The 20,282-nt window shown below is 40.0% G+C and overlaps 1 protein-coding gene across 3 annotated transcripts in view; it reads left to right on the top strand.

Moving 5' to 3' along the window:
• The window catches only part of dachd (dachshund d), an 88,563-nt gene that overhangs the window by 63,482 nt on the left and 4,799 nt on the right, over window positions 1-20,282 (top strand). Inside the window, exons 4-10 of one of the 3 annotated variants that reach the window (XM_026377153.1) lie at window positions 1,801-1,973; window positions 2,080-2,227; window positions 2,375-2,506; window positions 14,565-14,710; window positions 17,211-17,358; window positions 18,039-18,182; window positions 19,345-19,413. In XM_026377153.1, the coding sequence (XP_026232938.1) occupies window positions 1,801-1,973; window positions 2,080-2,227; window positions 2,375-2,506; window positions 14,565-14,710; window positions 17,211-17,358; window positions 18,039-18,182; window positions 19,345-19,413 (960 nt within the window). Of the gene's footprint in view, window positions 1-1,800; window positions 1,974-2,079; window positions 2,228-2,374; window positions 2,507-14,564; window positions 14,711-17,210; window positions 17,359-18,038; window positions 18,198-19,344; window positions 19,414-20,282 lie in introns of all 3 variants that reach the window. The other 2 variants (XM_026377151.1, XM_026377152.1) reach the window with 2 other exon arrangements.

The raw sequence follows: 20,282 nt of genomic DNA, 5'->3' as shown, positions 1-20,282 counted from the left end.
AGCAGGGGGAACGTGACTCTGCGCCTCTTTTTTTGTACTTTTTTGATATGGTAAAAAATGTGCAGCTTACGTCTATGTGTCTTTTTGCGTGTCGCTGTCTTTGATTGAATGGGTGTAATGCATCCACCTCAAAAGCAGAATAAGTCTCTACACTATGGCCCTTGAGTGGCCTTGAAAGGCTGATAGGTAGCCTAGACCTCTCCACGTTGTCCTACAGTAAATACCCCCGCAATCAGGCCCTCTGTGGTGTTTTTTAATTGAGCTTAGCCTGCTGAGTAGTAATTGATTCAGTCTGAGCTACAGCAGAGGCGCTGATACAAGGTGCTGCTTGGCTTCCGCCTTTCTTTAATCTCCCCTGCTTTATATTGTTTGGGAAAACTTGCCACTGAGAAACTGCGTGCAATCTTTCTTATGGAAATCAATGCTTCTTTTGGAAGGTGGAGAATAACAGAGAGGAGTACTTCTCATGTCCTTTCATTTTCAACCAGTGTCCTTCCCTTTAGAGGCTTCGCCATGCAGATCTCCTTGCCCTTTGGCTACTGATGTTTTGTCAGAAAAGAGGAGTGGAGTTGTACTGTGGATCAGCTTTCTGTAGCACTTTTTTCCCTCTTTCTTTCACACAGCTTTTTCCCTTGAACCAGTCTGCCAAGAAAGAGAGAAAAAAGGAGTGAAAAATCAACAGAGAGGCTCAATCCAATAGTGTCTGTGAGGTTTTCTTTAAAGCATTTGAGGAAACGCATCTGAGTGTTGGAGGAACGAGACCAAACTGTTCCCAGTCACTTTTGATCCTGCCAGTTCAAAGTCCCCATAGAGCAGCGAGGGAAAGAGGGGGGTGTTGTGGTTGGGGAGGTACAGACACCTAGCTTTGACCTTCTGTCTGCGCTCATGTCCTTTGAAAGTTGGCTTGTTTTCATTAAGCCATTCAGAAGCACAGTGCAGGGCCACAGTTTGACTAACTACGAACCCCCTATGGTATCTTTATTAGACATTCTTTACATTTTCGGACTACTAATGTCTTCAATTTTCCCAATTAGGCGTCTGTTGCGAGACAGCAATTGAATAATTTAAAACATTTGTAGGATATCTCTGATGTTGTAATGGAATAATTTGTGTGCATATAAAAGAGAAAGAAATGAAAATCCTGTTATTGTGCGAGCTGGAATATGCTTTACTCTTTTCGTCTCGCTCTCCTCTCTTTTCCTCTGGTCTGGAATATAGGCTACTGCAGTATAATTAGCCTTAAGTCATTGCCATACTGTAGTCTGGCGGTACTTGTTTGTCATTAGCACATTTAACTAGTCATTTGGGTAATGGCTTTCAAGATTTCCTTTGTTTTTACCGAGGTATTTTTTATATGTAAATATTGAGAGAATTTCCATAATGTTCCCTTTTTATTCATCATAGAATAATTGATGCATCTTTATTGCTGTGTAAACTTTGGTCTTTGAATAACTGTGTATATAGTTATCATCTCCATTTTCTTTATTATTATTGCAGTAGTATCTATTATTAACGTACTGTATGCTGTTAAACATTTATGTGTATTATGTTAACATGGAAAGACACCCGAGAAACAATTAATTTGAATTATTCCATTTTATTTCTAATAGATGGAAGTGTAAAGCTTTACTGTTATTGGACACCAATTTTAAAGGGTATCTCAGAGGTGGGAATTACTGATTTCTGAATTAACAACAGCAGGTTTTGAGTTTTCAGCCAGAGCCTCAGAAGTTTCCTCTGTGAATATCTTACTCATAATATGCCTCATTGAGTAACCAACGACCTCTTCATGTGTCTCAGGCCTGGAACTTCCCTTCATGATGATGCCACACCCCCTGATCCCAGTCAGCCTGCCCCCAGCCTCTGTCACCATGGCAATGAGCCAGATGAACCACCTCAGCACCATCGCAAACATGGCCGCTGCAGCACAGGGCCAGAGCCTGCCCTCCAGAATGGTCACCTCTGTTATAAAGGTAATTTGCTAAACAGCTAGATGGTTTGAACATAAGGTGTTCCTTTATATGCAGAATGTTCCAGTCAGTACTGGATATTTATTTTGGATGTGTGTGTTTGTGGCTGCTGGGGCTGCAGGAACGGGTGCCGGACAGTCCCTCCCCTGCTCCTTCCTTAGAAGACAACAGGAGGCCGGGCAGTCACCCATCGTCCCACCGCAGCAGCAGTGTGTCCAGCTCCCCAGCCCACACAGAAAGCTCCTCAGACAGGATACGTAAGTCTGCCTCACTACACAGATAAATAGTGACGCTTCAACGACAAACGCACTGTGTAAACCGCTGTGGTTTTGTATCATTTGAAAGACAGAGCAGAAATATGTCTTCTTAGCAATGTCACTCACATTTTGTCTTTGTCTCTCCAGCGGTACACCACAACGGCCTGTCCATGAACCAAGCCCTGCTAGGCTTGTCTCCCAACATCCCGCCTGGGCCTAAAGAAGGAGATCTGGCCCACGACATGACCCACGAAGCAAAGAGGATGCATTCAGACAAAGGTGAGTCAAGTGCCACTGAAGTCAAGGTTAGGTGTTGTCTACGTAATACAAACAGTGTCTATATCAAAAAGGATTTTCAACATCCACACTACAAAATTAATAGTGATATGTGCTGTTTATCTTCCAAAATCACAAGGTAAGATAATACTACAGCAGAACAGCAATCTAAGAACAATGTTGGTTACTTGTAAGTGTACATTTCTCAGACACACCAGAAAACTAATATGAACAACAAGAATAACAGGAAGTAGCTTGTATAGAGGTAAAATGTGTGTATACTGTATTTGTATATATATATTCAGTTTAAAACTCACCCTAACACATGTTTTTAACTGTACTGAGGTAATACCATTACTGTTTTATCGGCTGTCGATGGTTTATATTCAACACTTTTTTTTAAGCCCTGTATTACACAGGCTGTTACAACATTTAATGAGACACCCATAGAATAAAAATCTATAGTTAAAGTGCATTGCTTTAAACATTTTTTTTTTTTTTACAAATGATATTTGCTTTTTTGAAAGCCTCGCAACACTGTCAATTAATTTTCACTCAGAGTTTATGTTCCCGTGCACTCATGACCTCGGTTGTAATAGGACCCTCTTCACTGTTACAGTAAACAGGTGTAGATAATCCAAATGCCATTTCTCTACAAAAAAAACAAAAACAAAACTGTAATTATTGCTAGAAATACCTTTTGTATTAACAGATTTTCCACACAGTTTTTATATTACTGTACTGATAGATACACACATATAAACTGTATCATATTTTATATTTATATATTTTATATACCAAATTAATACTTAGATCTTTACATAAATAAGGAAACAGCAAACACACACTGGCTTTTTCTATCATGCTCACTTGGGGAGAATATTCAAAATGTTATCTTCTGCTAACTTTGTGCAGAGTTAATGTTTTTATTATTAATTGTTGACTTTATTTAGTTATAGTTTTGCTGTGGATGCAAACAAATGAAAGGAAGGAAAAAGGGAAAAAAGGAAGTGATAAAAATCTACTAATTGTGGTGCGTTAAATACAAAATTAAACAAATAATAGATTTTTGTATTCTCTGTTGGTTTAGCAGTGCTGTGCTGTGTTGTCCTGGGTGATACAGGGTGGGGTGAGGCTGATAATGATATTAAAACCACTATGGAAATCATTGGGCTGTATGTTCCCTGTTGGCAGGGCTGACGTGAAGATCAGTGTTAGACCTTCACTCACAGGGTGTGAAGCAGTGAATAGTAATAATTAGCAGGATCATGAGCTGAATTTATGGGTCACAAACTGTCTGTCTATGCACGTGTGTGAGCGAGTGTGTGTGGATGTGTGTGTGTGTGTGTTAGACTGTATGTGGGGAAAAAAACACACACAGATCAACACAAACAGAGAAAGAAGATGGTTTAACCAAGTATCCAAGCACTAAATCAGCTGAATGTTGTCTCAGTAGCAGAAATCTTACTTCTTAACTGAAGTGCCTCCTCCACACTCAGATAATCAACACAAATGGACTGTAATTCCTTTGCAATATTAGAGGAGAAAGCAAATGACCCAGCAATCCACACCAATTTTAGATAGTTGACCCACACGCATCTACCCGCAAACACACGCTGTATTATCTTTGAGATTGTCAATTCCTAATATGTCACTGGACTTGATTAGGATTCTGAGCTCTCCAGTGTGTGCACCAGAGGTCTCGGGCTGTGGAAAACATTTTTATAAAATAACCCATTAATGCAGAGGAGTGCAACTAAATTAGTTACCAATTTGCTGAGCATGAATTAATGAAGAGAGCTTCTCCCGGCTCCCACAGTTGTAATTTTCATAATAACCCCAGACCTTTATTTGGCAGGTTGTTTAGTTTTTTCGTTTGAAGGTTTTCATTAGTCTAATGAGGACTGTGCAAGGGCGAGCAGTCAGCACAATTTACATGAGGAAGCTATCATAATAAATGAGGCAATTTGAATAACATGCACAGGTTTATGCAGCGAGATAAGAGAGATTGTAGCAGCCAGATTCAGAGGTAACCAATACATTAGAACCAACTAATAACCAAAGTAATTCCAATAAAAGCTTTAAGTGAAGGGAATAAAATTAATGATAGATATATTGAACTGTAATGATATGATACATGATGCATTAGATTAATAAAATAAATGTGTTCCATTGTTAAAGAGGGGAGAGGCCTCACCATCCGAAGCTTTGTTTATGGTGAGCCTTTTAATTAGGCTTGTTCATCGCATCAGTTTGTTTAGATAAATGAGATAACATTCCAATGGTTTAATGATATCTCTCCACTTGTTTGATCTTTATGATCCTGGCAGAGCATTAAATTAATCTCTTGCAATGCACTCTTAGAAGATAGCACAGTAGGCGCAGAGGAAGGATGCAGTGCCCCGGCTCATATGGAGGCTATTTAAATAGCCAGACACCTCAGAGACAGCCACTATAATGTCACATCACTCATATCCTATGAACGTGTCTCATCTTTTTCATGTCATCTCTGGTGATGAAGGACAAAGGCTGTTTGTTGTTGTCTAAAGAGACAGTTTCCAAAGTTGTGTCACCCAGTGCAGAGTAACCAGATGGTAGTTTTTTGGGAATGTTGTTTGAACTTGATTATTTTTTGTCCAAATTTTGCCTAAGAAAAAAGAGAGGATTAGATGATGTGCAAGAAAAAAGGCCAGTAGAAAGCTAAGTGTTATCTCACATGTGACTAATTGAATTGCTTCAAACAGCAAGTCTGTGGCGATAGCTTCCGACAAGCCTCTGTCTCGTGAAACAGCAGGTAGCTGACAAACAAGGGGAGATTTGAAAGGTACGGAAGCCTTTGGCTGTAAACTCACTTTAGACATCAAACACTTGACATCATTTTATTTCCTCGGGGAAAAGTTGTTTGAAACGCAAGCCATATGTATGTATGTGAAAGTATAAGAGTTTCTTTAAATACCATGTGGCAGTTGAAGCTTTTTGCCAACAACAAATTTCACCACTTTACCTCAGCCCTCCCACTGTAGTTAAACATGCCATATCACTTTTATGCAGAGCTAAAATGCCTGACAGGAGAGTCGGAGACAAGTACAGTATGTAAACTGATTCTGTAAACCATATTTTAAAAGCGGGTGAATCACTGGTAATACGATATTGGCACTTCCCGGGTAAATGTTATATATCCTTGTTGACACAACAGGAGATGCACTCATAATGTCCTTCCAAGCACAAATGGAAGACTGCGGTGTATTATGTCACCTAGAGGTGCATCCATTCATACCTGCTATCAACTTAGCAATCGTTCATAGATTGAGCACTGGTATGACCACAATGGACAAAGAGGATTTGCCACGCCTTTTCTTTGTCAGGATGCTGCTCAGGTGTCCAGATGATGTGCTTAGGGCTGGTGCACTGTGCACTTGCTGTAGTCCCAGTTCACAGTCTGAATGATGAAGTGGAGCAGGTAACAGTGTCACAGTCTATTACCATACAGCTGCTTTGGGCAAGGACCTGTAGTTGCAGATGGGCTCATGTAGAGAGGGTGGATATTTAAAAAAAAAGATGAAAAAGACAAAAAAGTGATTTTTAGCCTTTGTAGTCTTTGTTCTGTTCCTTCTTTCATAAGCATTTGCAATGATAAAAAGGAAGTTGGGGGACTTTAGGTCAGGCGAAAGTTTGGGCATCAGTTTGGTGCTATTTTTGCGGTGTAAATATTTCACTGACATTGATGGTATCTCTGCAAAGTATCATTAAAAGTTCGATATGTTCTGTGTAAGCTCCTTCTCTTCATCTTTCTGACTTTAATGCATGGTGTTTTGTTCAGTCCTGCCGATGTCCTTGGCGTTGCAAGCTTCAAACACATGCTGACTACCTGACTTTCCCTAAGTCAGGAGGCAAGATCATTAGCCATCACAACCCTGAAATGTGACTTGGCAGACAATAATGCTTTATGATCAAACAACTTGTCAGTGCGTCCTGTTGAAATGAAAGAGTGCAAAAAAATAATTCAATAGAGGATCAATCAAATTTCCCCAGCCCATGTGAGAGAGATTGCTGATGGTGCAGAGAGGGGCTATTCCTCGAGGACATGGGAGTTCATTTGGATATTTGTTCTCCCCCTCATGAATGTTCCATTGCGTGACACCATCTCCTGCTAATCACATTTCACTGAAAAGGGGGATGCTTTTAGGGACGTTGAAAAGAGAGAGGTTCTTTTTAATCTTTGAAATGCCTCAAAAGTGACAGAATGCTTTCTCCTGCCAAGACGTGAGCCTCGGATGGGGAGATAAATATGCTGTGGTCAGCTAAGTGTATCTAGTGAGCAGAGAGGCAAATTTAATAATGCATTATCATTCACTGGCGAAGGTGAAATCTCCCTGTCCATCAGAAGGCTGAGGCCTGTTTCATGTTACCCTTCACTGCAAATGAACAAGTGCTTTACTCAGCCATACCAGAGATGCACAGTAGGCTCCAGTGCTCTACTATATGTGCTGCTCTGGACTGTCAAGAAAACAGGTCAGTAATCAAAGCAATCATCTATCAGTCCTGACAGGAGACATGATCACAGTCCTTATTCTCGATAAAACTGTTCCGAACAATAACCTTCTTTTTGTTCTTCCTCTATGGGAACACAAGGTGTGCTTTACATATCTGAGCATCTGCTATTATGCAGATGATGGGAACATATTTACCCGGATGCCCTTGGACAACAGCATTAAACAATTATGAAGATTATGTACAATGCAGAAAATTTGTGATTCAAAACAATTCGTATCTTAGCAGCGGCAACTGTTGCAGACAGATAAGGTTGACCCTCAATGTGTATTTCTGTACTTTTGGAGACATTCTGTGGGGTTGTTTGTATAATTTAATATTTACATGTAAACAGTAATTAAGTGATGCTACCGACATGCCAGGGCCAGGCTCTGCCAAGGTAAACACCAGCCCTAGTAGTTTGCCACAGTCCATCATGTTTACAGACTTGCAGAGCCGAGTGCTGTTTGTGTGCTCTTCCTTGGCAAAGCCCATAAAACACAACCAATTGGATGCCGAGTGTTGAACACAGTCACTCTTATCATCTGGCAGTCTGCTCGCTGACTTGAGGACATTGTGAGTCAAACCTTTAAATTTTCACTCTGCGATAATTACGCTGCTATACTTGAGCTTTTATATCCTTTCAGTGAGAAAGTAAATCATTCCTAATAAAGAAAGGAAGAATAGGGGGCGGAGGGAGAAGTGCTTGAGGACTAATTCTCTTCACTCCCTCCCTCTTGGCTCTCTATTCTGCTTTTTGAAAGCCTTTCTCTGAGTATTCCAGTCACCTTGACTTTGCAGCTGCAGCCTTATAGTCTGTTGCTTATCCTGCCTAACCCCAGCCTGTCAATTAGGTGTTTAAAAATTAATCTCTTTAACTGGAAATACCATGCCAGCTTTCTTCCGTCTGTAAATGAAGTGTTATTAATTCACACAGCGCAAAGCCAGTGTTATGAATAATGTTATCAAAACAGATTTCCACACGTTTAACACGTCGCTCCTATTAAAACCTCTTAAGTATTTTTATAACTGTGAAACCAGGACTACTAATGGATTTGCATCCATTTTTGAGTTTCTACACCAGACAGCCGCGGAGCGAGTGCTCCTAAGCCAGGCCCTTTTAAAGTTTACATTTCCCGTTTCCTCTTTTGTTCTTTCATTTTCATTTAAACACAGCTCAGTATATCCAGTCTGGATTAGCACCAGCCATCGTCAGCTCTCGCTCAGCAGCAGCAGCACGGCAGAGCCTCTCCCTGTTGGGTTGCAATGCCAGGCAATGACACCAATGTGTCTCCCTGTCCCCCCCTCCTCCCCAGCTGAGCGCAGCTCTGATCTAGCAGCAGGCTATCTGGCCAACCACACCAAGCTAATACTTGTTCCATTAAAACCTGGTGATTATGAGGGATTTCCTCTCTGTTTGTTTGTTTGAATGCTTAATTATCAATATGTAATTGGCATGTGTATTGTGATGTAGGGTGCATATTCGGTGGCACATTTTACTGGAATGCACATTGCTATCGGGTAGAAACAGGACTCCCCAGTCACTGTCTAAGTTAAGCTGTATGAGAAGTTGCTGTAATGAATTAATAAATGCTAAACAAAGGAGAACTAAACAAAGATTGAGAAATTAATGGCTTGATGATTAGTGGGTCAGAGAGATTAGTGGGGTATACAGTACAAATGATCCCCTTCTGAAACGGGAAAGATTCCGGCAAAATGCCCAATCAATAGTTGAGGCCGGTTTAATCTCTGGGATTCTTCTGTCAATAAATGAACTGGTCAGCAGAGGTCAATATGCAAAGACAAATCTAAACACTGTCAGAGTGCCTCATTATAAGGCCCTTTTCCAAGTGGTACCCAAATATTATTATTATTATTGTTCCTTATTATTATTATAGAAATATTCAAGTGTGATTGGTTGTCTTGTTCCATAATGAGTCACAAGTTTATTTTTCCGATTCAACATGAGCTCTAAGCGTCCTGGTTTATCTAGAAGTTAAGGTTATGCATTAAGCGCTGTGATGTCTAACCTTTAACCGTTCTGTTTCGACCACTCTTAACTGTGATCGTCTCTCTACAAAATGCCATTTTGTCTCCACTACTATTCACTTTAGGAGCTCATTTGAAGGTGTGCGCTGGCAGAAACAAAAGTCCTGTATGCTTTTATGCAGTCATCACAGTCAGCCAAGCCTGTAATCCTCAGAGGTCCGATAATGACATAGCCCCTGCATTTATTACATGGAGGAGAGGAGAGAGGGAAAACGCTGACTTTGAACAAATGAACACTCTGACCTTTATGCAATAAATATGACATGGGCCGCATAAAAAGACAAGATATCTTCCTCCTGAATGGAAGTCAACATGGATTCTACTCCCTTGCCTATTGCTTGCTCTGTTTCCATTTCTCTTTCTCTCTCTCCAGATGTCTTTTTTCTACCTTTTTTTTCTAGCTAACAGTTAAACAAATGATGAAAAGTATTTTTATGGTTTGCACCATAATATTGTACTCTATGCTCAAACAGAACAATTTATACTCTTTAGTACTATTATGCATAATGTACACTCCAGAATATTATGGGCAATCATCTGTCAGTATTTGAATGTTAACGCATGATTAGATTATTAAATCTAGTAATTTTCTCTGTAATGAAAGCAATGCAAGTATTCCTTATCCAAGCCAGCAAAAGACAGTCTTAACAGACAGAATCAGCCTTTCACTGTGTCTTTTGTAATCTCTGTGTGATCCCAATTGAGCATCGCAGTTGTCTTCTTTTGTCACCTCACACCGCCTCTCTGACAGTAAAGGATTTATGGTTATTTCCTCCATGCAGCCTGTCCATCTGTGGCTCTATCTTCATATGGCCTTGAGTATACGATTCAATTTATTAAGGCAAAGCAATGGACTCATTACTTTAAAAAGGTGGCAAGAGAGAGAGTGAGAAACAGGGAGAAGTGACACACTGAATTGGTTATTAATGGAAAGGCACAGCCATAGGGCAGTTGAAATTTAATGATATCCTACAAGAAAATATGAGGGTGTCACTCTCCAAAAAGTCATGCTAAATGTCAACATTTTAAGGTCCTGGCGCTAATTTTATGCCTGTGCACAGTAATGTTTTGAAGAGCATTTAGGAAACACGGCCCAGTGGCCAGCCTGATTATCCCGCTCACCTTCTCTCCTCTCTCCAAATGGGTTTGTGCAGCAAGCGATTTCATCTCTAAGTGAAGGGAACATTAGGGAGGGGAGAAAGAGAGAGCGATATAGGAAAACACGCAGTTTGATTTTCATGCTGTGATAAGAGAGTGGGAGCCAAATGTTACCTGTTAATCTAGCCCAAACCGACCGGGGCTCTTGACTTTGTCCCCCAGCAGGGATGGGGCAAACACTCATTTTCCTCTCTCCGTGATGAAAAGGAAATTAGCTTAAATGTGATGAGGGCACATTAGTGTGTGTGTCGTGCGTGTGTGTAATGGTTTGTGTATGTGTTTAAAGGTTTGTGCATACATCTTTGTTTTTTCTTTGTTCACGGTGTGTACAGTACATTGCACACACATATGCATAACATATGCAAGAGGTAGTCACTCTAAAGGAATTTGTCTTGTATGGATCATCACACAAAGTCCTGCAGCATATCCTGCAGGTTTTCACTTTACTACAGTCTGCTTTAAGAAAAGAGTGCCTGCACGTCAATCTAATCCTCCAGGTGTACAGTTTTTGTTTAATACTGTAAATAATAAAATATCAACTTTGAGAGATTGTATGTTAAAAACACAAAACATAAAATAATATACCCAGTTACTAAAATAAGCCTGTGAAACATATTTAAAGCTATCATACAGTTTAAGCTGATTTTATTTTGCCTGAAAGACCCTTCAGAGGGCAGACATCAAGATAAGCCTGGCTCATGTTTTTTTAAGTGCTCAAATTGCATGCATCTACTTTTTTTTTTGCCCAGCTTTGCATCACTCCATTTGTACCAGAAGACAGATATTTCCCCTGACAAGATTTTCCAAATCCAGCGCTTTAAGTGCAGGTGGAATAATGCTGTGTTAGCTGCTAATGGCTGTCCGAGAGGTCATAACTACTCCATTTGAAGGTGGCTGGTTTCTCCGCAGCCCTGGCAGGTCAAATCAAATGTAATTGTGCAGTGAAAAGCAGCGCCTTGCTTTGTGTTGGCTGTGCTGACAACCTCCAGGTTTAGCATTCACTTCTCCTGCTGGGAGGAACACAGGTTTGCAAGGACAAAGGCTTCACCTGTCAATATATCACACTGACTGGCCGGCCAAATGTACCTCTCCTCTCTTTGCCTCTCTCTCCTATCTTTCTTCCTCTCTGTCAGTCTTTCATTCTCTGCACACCCATTCTATTCCAGCCTCCTCTTCCTCAGACTCTGCCTCACCTATCTATCCATCCATCTTCTGTCTTCAACCATCTATCTCTCATTCCTGGCATTCTTCTCATCCTCTTCCTCTTTCTCTCTTTGTGTCTTTCTGTATCTTCCTCTCCTGCTGCTCACACTGCCTTCGTGTGAGGACTCAGCTGAAATGTCCTGAGGGACCCAGTTTCAAACACAGGAACCAGAAACATATGGCACATTTTCAACTCCCAAGGTCAATTACAGCTATTTATCCAGAGATTGCAGCTAAATTTCCCAAGGTTTCTTCTAGATTTACCACAGATTGCAATGTGTGTCTGTCACATTTTAAATCAGGCCAGTTTCCTCTGCTTCTCTCCACTCCCTTTCCATCAAAAAATTTTAAAGTCTTTCAAGTGGGTTTTAGACATGTTTTATCTCTGGTTATCATATGCCCCATTTTTTTTTTTTTTGCCTCAGCTTTGCTAGGTCCAAGTGCCGCTTGCGACACAAATCTAATAACATGTAAATTGGAGATAAGCCCAGATCCCTCCAAGTGATATTTTTTACATTCATAGTTTGTCAAGTCAATTCCTGGGCCCCTGTTTTAGCAGCACAACACATGAGGAGTGAGAAAATTAACTGGATAGGTGATTCATCATTGCTAGCACACTGTCAAGGACTCCCTCTGCAGCTATTGAGAGCAGGGTGGAGGAGGAGGACAGAGAGAGGAGGGGGGCGTTGTTTTAAATTATGGCATTTCATTCAGAATGCATTGTATTTACAGCGTCCCATTTTTATTTGTGGCTCCTATTATCCGCCGAAACAGTTGTGCATGAAATGTTATTTGTGACAGGGGTGACCTGCGAGTGTTTATCCACACAGTATTTCATAGTTGGGGCCTTAACTGTACCTTTACCGTACGGTAAGCACAAGAGGCTGTCACAGCTGCTGTTGGCAGCCTTGCTAGTGGAGAAATATCACCTGGAAACAGAGTACTCCATTCCACCGGCCCCCATCACTCCAACGCCTGTCGCTGTAATTAAGTTGAAGTCAATGATTCTGGAGCGATGGTGAGAAATAAACATGCAAACACATGCCAGCATTTGCAGCCAGGCATCGGGAGAAATGGGGAGGGGGTGGGTTTAAGGGGGGTGGTAACATAAAAGCACAGAAACCACAGATCTAGATCATGTTCCACTGGAATTTACATTTGGGTTTCATTAAGCCAGTTTTGATTATATTGATTAAATTAGCCACTTATTAGCTTCCCATTTCCTTTTTTTTTTTTTTCTCAAAACGCCGCTATTTATGCATAGCTCCTGGTGGAAATGTTATCTGACAAGAGGTGCTGTACGGTAGTTGGAGTCTGTCGAACAAAACACGCTGTTTGCTTTTCCCAGAGCATGACAGGTTGTTTCCCCTGCAACAAAGCCATCAAATATTCTGTGTGATCCAACATTGTGTTGGAGGGGAGGCCTGCTGAGTGGGAAGCCGGAGTTTGTTAAAGCAATGATTTATGATTAATGCCAACACTAAATAAGGGACAAAGTGCCTACAGTACAAATCAATTACAAAGCTACAACAGCAGACCTTTCCCCGAGGTCTACAAACGTCTCTAGTTGTTATGGTGATTTTATTGGAGGTGGGAGATGCATGCATATAATACATGCAATACATCTATATCAGCCTGAACTGAAGCCAAATGTAATGCTTTTGATCTTTGATTAGTTATTTTATTGAGATAAAATGGGACTTTCGTGTTGTGCCACTGGATAAGGAGAGAACATTTTATATCTCCACCTAGACACCCACCTCAAAATACAGACAGGACTGCACCAAACAATACAAATTACCACAGGAGTGGCTTCTTAAAAGTAGGCAATTCATTATTTTTATGAAGTCAAATTATAAACAAATTTTAATCCATTAGGCAACCATCCATTCTAATTAATCAACAGGAGTGAACTCCATCTGAAAAAGGAGAAAGGTTGTTTACGCTCTCCACGGACCAGCGGTGCATATTTCACCATCTTCCCCTCTCAGAAAAAAAAGTTCTCCAAATTACAAACCTAAACTGTGAATCCTAACACTCGACTTTTGGCGCAGAGATGTTTCCAGGGCATTTGCAGATGCTTGAAATAATCTCCAATGTTTTTGCTCAATCTGCTCTGAGGATGGGTGAAATAAATACTTTAAACTAATTAATGTAAGACCAGCTGTTCCCAGCACTTGGCTGGCGTTGGTGAATATTGATGGGAGGGAGAGGCAGGGCTGTTCAGCTCCACTCGCTGTTTGTACAAGATTCAGCCTGCCACATAAACAGATATGAATACTGGATGAGAGCAGAGAGGTGCCGTGCACAACGCATTACAAATAAAACTTTTCCCCCGTTTCATTAAATTAACAATTAAACAGCTGACGGTGCAGACTTCCTGTGAAGACCTTTTTAGACTCGGTGTGTTTAATAAACGGTCTCTCTGCCTGCACGATTGTGGCACTTACGAATTGTTGGCTGGATAAAAGCTCACTGGACACAAACATGTGTCAGATCTGATGGGGCAGCAAACGGCAGTGTCTGACATACTGTTTTAGTCCGACCAGGCTGTATCTGTGTCTGCTTGTTTGCCTCCTGCTTTTTCTCCCTCCCTCCTCTGCTCCTCTTTCCTCCTCTGAGGCCTGGTGGAGAGGCTGGACAGCAGATGGCAGGGCCCTACCCCTCTGCCGGTGATGAATGGAGAATGATGTCATCTTAAAGTTGACAGGCACCAATGCGTGCGTACACAAAGGAAGCCCGAGCCTCTGGGGTCAAACTGCGAACCTGCTTCTGATTTTGGAGTCCACGTGACATCTCTTAAATGGGGGAAGCTGGATTTATGTCCGGCTTGATATTGTTTAACCTCATACTTAGGCCTTGAGCTTGAGAAGAAGCAATACAAAGGAATCTCCAAGGACCAGTCTGCTATATTTCTAAGAAGAGGGGAGAGCTGGGATTTGCTGCTGGAGATCGATACAGACCCAACCATTGCTACTGGTCAATTCAAGTCAGGGTCATGTGTCAGCATGACCAAACACCATTCACATATTCTAGCACTTAGCCTGTTTTAAAGCTAAGTGGTAGAAATAGTACCTCTTATGAATGACTGATCAATTTTCCTCTTCCCTCTTCTTTGCAGATGACAACCCAATGTGCACCCCAACAGCAAGAGATAGCTACGAGAGATTGTCATTGGCCGGACAGGCTCTGCCTCCTGGCTTCCCCTCACCATTTCTTTTCCCAGATGGCTTGTCGTCAATAGAGACTCTCCTCACCAACATACAGGTATTGTCCACTGAGTTATTTCCTTCATAACTAAAGATGTAAGATGCTTTGACATTTTTACATAATGGCCTCCATCTTGCGTGTGCATAAAGTGTTTAAAGCAACAACTTGTAAAATCGTAATGCATTTATAAGACATTTGAATCAATGCCACAACTTTTAGTTTTGATACTAAGAATACAGTCATGGCCCAGTCTACGTCTGTCTTTATTTAATTACCACTTGGGGGCACCAAAGTGGACCCATTTTAAATTCTGTGCGTAGCGGCTATAGCTTCTACGGCAGCATGTTGCTGCCAAAAAAATGTTCCTTTGGCTGTCCTTTTTATGAGATATCATTTTATTCCATTTTTATGAGAATCTATCACTTAATTAATCACTTTAAAATAAGCATGAAACATAATCGAGTAGACAGTGTAGCTTTGAACAGTTATATGCTTAATAAACACTGAACGTGAGGAGTTTTTTTTTTGTCAGTTTAACGTCAGCCATCCCATAATCCAACACTGCTCTGAATGTTTTAGAGTTGTAATTGGGTTTTTTCATCGATAACAAATAAGCAATTTAAAAAAAAAAACACAGCTGATTTACGCTATAATGAACCTTTTTTGTTTTTAGATTAAATACATACGTTTTGTAATTTCAAGTTATGACAAAATAAAGTTACGATACTGAATGAGAACATTTCTTTTTAAAAGCAGAATAAGTTTGTATCTTGTCATAGCAAGAAAAAACTGTTATAATGTAAATAAATAGCTTGTGTTATGTTATAAAGTGTAAGAATCTTGTAAAACACAAGAAAACTTAATTTCTAAATATTATTAAAAGGTCTGGAAGTAGCTGTTTCAGTCAGATCTGATGAGGCACTTACTAGTTGATCTTTTTTTGTTTGTCAGACATTTTGGTTGTCCTAACATAACCATCATGGAAGCAGCCAAGCCAGAAAATTTCATATGAGTCACTTTTAAAAATATTTTTACAGTCTATTTTGAATGGTTCAGTACAGAAGTAAAATCATCTTACAATACATTTTTTGTTCCTTAATTTTTGTGCTATTTATGTCAGACCTCTATGAGCTTAACAACTCAGTCTGACACTGAAATATAACACTACCTTAGCTTCTCCACAATATATGGCTTCCTATGCTAAGGTGTGCAGGTAAAGGTCTCTCTCTCTTTAAGAGCTCATTTTTAGTCAGCAGTTTCTGTCATCCACATCCTCTTTCCGATATATTAAATGTGCATTTAAGGATATTCAGTTTGTAAATCTGCATACCTTAACAATAGTCATCTACTCAGGGACCCATTTAGGCTTCAGCTTCAACACCCTCAGTCATAAAGATGAATGTATTTGCCTTCTGTCTGAGTGTAATGATGTGTGTACACTGCTGCCCTTCTCATTGCACTTGTACCGTTGGCATTAGAGTCCTGCTTCTCCTTTGGCTCAGTGTGGTAATTAGAGAGCCACAAGTAAACCCGTCGCAGTCTCCCAACACTCCACTAAGTCATTTTTGATAATGATCTTCGCGTTGAATATTTATATACAAATCAACAAAATGAAACCAAGCAGAAAATTAAGATAAAGCAACTTAGAATAAATTGGGGTCAGAAGAATCAACAATTAGTAAGATATAGCCCAGTGCATTTGATATAATTGTGTGTGGATGGGGAATAATTGTGATGAAAATGGCCACAGTACTGTACAACCAGTCGGTGAGAACACAGTATCTTTCAATTTAGGACTGTCAGGAGTATATTTGGAATGGCAGTAATGTAATTGATATATGATGAGATGCTTGTCATTCATATTATTCATTCCTGGTGTTATGTGAGGAGCTTGAAAATGTGGGACGGGTACTGTGTTTTTTATACAAATCCAGTTGTGAAGGTGTTTGGAGAAGTTAAAATGGGAGGTAAAGAAGCTGAAGTCACTCATATAAATGTGTTACACAGTTTTAATTTAGAATCACTGAACTGTATTTTCAGTTTATTTTTTTCATTTTATCTTTTTATTATTTGTTTATTATTATTTTTTGTTTGGTTGGTTCCAATAGCTCCAGCTTTTTAACATTATGCGTACTTGTATTTCACAACTTTGACCAAAAGGTGTCACACATACCCAGCACTGTCACACCAGATATCATTAATCATTGTTTAAAAATCATTATTATTAATATTATAAACCCCCTGTTACTTCAGATACGTGGTCATGTTAGTAGATAGTGTGTAGGCTGTGATGATGAAGACGTCTTTACACCAGTAAAATGCCTGAAAGGAATCGTGTAGCAGCACTCAGCTTTTGGCCTTCTGTTCTGCTTCACCACTGTGGGCAGTACAAAGAACTGCTGTCACGTACTTACAGTGTGGTTTGCTGTCACTTCATTTTATAGCTCTTAAATATCACACATCACTCTTTTTCTCCCTACTCCTGCGCTCCCTCTCTCTGTATACGTCTCTGTGTATGTATTCATATGTGTGTGTCTGTGTGTGTATGTGTGTGCAGGGCTTGCTCAAAGTGGCAATTGACAATGCGCGGGCCCAAGAGAAGCAGGTGCAGCTGGAGAAGACGGAGCTGAAGATGGAGCTGTTCAGAGAGAGGGAGCTCAGGGAGACTCTGGAGAAGCAGCTCGCAATGGAGCAGAAGAACAGAGGTACTGCCTGACAACTGCCTGGCACTGAATCCTCACTGTCAGCCTCGTGTGTGTGTGTGAGCATGCGTAAATGTGTGTATTTTCATCGCAGTTCAGACTTCACAGGCTTGTGCTCATGTAGACATGATAGTTCTGGAGTACACAATTACAGTGTGCATGTCTGATATTTACTGTTTCCTATTGAAACACTGACACTGAAACCAATATGTGCCGTATTTTTCCTTGGTTACACATTCAATAATCTCCTTAGCGCTGGTTTTCTTGCTGGTTAGTCAGTTAACATTGTTGAAAATACACATTAACTCAGAGAAATTCTGTCTGTGCCTCATGTTAAATGCATCAGCTTCACATGCTAACTGTGTCGTTTATGTTTAATGAGAGAAATTATTGAAAAATATCCCAATACATTTTTTAATTTGCTTTAATTCCCTCTAGCAGTTTGCTAAGACACTGTCAGTATTTGCTAACATGGTCTTTTTAAAGAAGATCTTTATATATCATAAAATATGTAGGCTTAATTGATGCTGCTTTTTCTATAGCAGTTTAATAGATATTTTAAAATAGTCTAATTCATTCATCATTATTTGCTTCTAGATAGATGTAATATTTGCAATTATCAGATTTTAGTCAAACTCCAGTAATTATCCCCAGAGCTCATTTGTGATCTTTTCCCATATTAGCAATCATTCAGAAGCGTCTGAAGAAGGAGAAGAAGGCCAAGAGGAAACTCCAAGAAGCTCTGGAGTACGAATCCAAGAGGAGAGAGCAGGCTGAGCAGAGTATGAAGCAGCCCTCGCCCTCTGACAGCATGCGTTCACTCAACGGTCAGATGCTACACAGTGAGATACTCCTACTGTACATTTTACTCTTGTGCATGTTTACTGTGAGTTCTAGTGGACAAATGAGGGAAAATGTGCCCATCCAAAAGTAACATGAAGCAAATATAAGTGATTATTTAGAATAAATATAAAATAATAAATGTTTTGTAACATGTTATTGTGTTATTTAATAAAATAACACAATAAATTATCCTACTGCTACTTTAACATCAATAAATAGATTGAATGCTGAATGCTGCAACTTGTCCATAATAGAACTTTCCAACTTTTAAAATGCATGTTTGCTTTCCATTTCCATTATATTATATTAAGGTTTGCACCATGAACACTGGTGCTCTAACTTCTTTACATCTGTCGGTTCCATTTTTGGTCGATTCATTTAGTGTCAGTCTTGAACTTGAGTTGTTCCATCTTGAATGAGTAAAGTCCACAAAGCATCACAATGTTCACGTGTCATGTAGTTGTGTAATACGTACATATTTACAAGATTGTTTTAGGTAAAGATGAAAGTAACTACAGTTACTCGAGTACTAAAACTATATACACTTGTTCATTACTTGTTTGCAGAGTTCAGGTTTCACATACAAAACCGATGAGCTCATAAAATAAGATTTACTGTCAGAATATAAACTAGCCTGTGATCAGACAGGAATGTGCTGACTTCAAATAAAATTACATTTTACTGCGCCCGTCAGTATTACAGATGTCTTTTATGCAAAAAAAAAAAAAAAAAGAAGAAGAAGAAAGAAAAAATCTGTCAAATTAAATCAGTAATTTTGTGACTGTTTCATGTGCAGTTTATTGGTGAAGTCTGCCATTAGCAGCATACACACTGAAATTATTAGACCAGCTACAAAATTAAAATCTGATTGCTATATATAAGTATATATTTTACCTTACTTACTTTGAATAATTATTCCAAACTAGGTTGCTCAAAGGTTTTAAGCGTCTTGTTTTCCACTACACATAAAAAGCACAATTCATCCAATACACACGTCTGAATACATGTTGGGGAGGGGAATGGGGGGGGGGGGGGTATAGCTTGAAGGCTCATCCTCTTGTTTTGAATGAACGATGCTGTGAAACTGGCGTTGTGATAGGTGGATGTCAGGGATGTTTAACGGCGGTGATCCCTCTCTTCTCTCAGACTCTCTGACCCCTGAGATGGAGAGTGACCGCAGCAGTGGAAGAACAGATGCTGAAAGGACAATACAAGGTACAGGGGCTCAGATGAGACAATAAATCTCTCTCTCTCTTCCTCTGGCTCTCACTCTTGCTCTCTTTCCCTCTACCTCGCCCCCCCCCCCCCCCCCCCTCTGTTTCCTCTTTCACTCTCCCTCACACACACACACTGCTTCAGTTTATGAACATTAGTGCTTCTGTGCCTGCTGTTCAGGCATACAGCTCACCATCTGGGCCACAGCACTGGGTCAAGATCATTGGTTTTGTGCAGAAATAATATTGTTCTTCTACTTGACTTTTAGTAGCTGTGATCCTTCCGATAGATCTTTGTTTTAATAAACTCCATACATTACAGTAAGTCAAATAGTACAATACGTAACCTGCAGTGGAAGGTTGTGGTGAAAGAATGAAAGGTTTGTTTACAGCTCAGGAAGCATTAATGAGTCATAAAACCAAAAAAAGCAGTGGAATCCCCCCTTTGATGGTAATAAACGCAGCAAATCAATCCATTTTATGAATAAGCCTTGTACATTTTTAATGGTTTGTTTGTTTGTTAGCCTTGGGGGTGCAGTATGTGTTTGGGGAAGGGCGCTCTAGTGATAACCTCTGTAGACTGCCTGCTATCTGTGTTTACCCAGATACAAGACACCTTGCAAAGGTTGAATATCCTCATTATTACTTGAACGTCTTCCTTTAGTACGCCTCAGCTGCGTCTGCTCAGAACCGCCCTTATCAGTGGGAGAGGGCCAAATTTATCCAAGAAAATGCTCCGTGTAATTTGCTGTGAAAAGTGGAAAATATTCATCTTTGTATGCAGGAATAAGTTAGGTCCCTTTTAACTCTTTAATGTTTGATTAGTCTACTTGAACTGATATTTTGTGAAAGGGCAAAAAGAAAGAAAAT

The sequence above is a fragment of the Anabas testudineus genome, chromosome 21 (genome assembly GCF_900324465.2).
Source record: "Anabas testudineus chromosome 21, fAnaTes1.2, whole genome shotgun sequence".
Lineage (NCBI taxonomy): Eukaryota > Metazoa > Chordata > Actinopteri > Anabantiformes > Anabantidae > Anabas > Anabas testudineus.
Note: the sequence above shows the minus strand (reverse complement) of the source record. Positions and strands in the feature narration are given on the sequence as shown.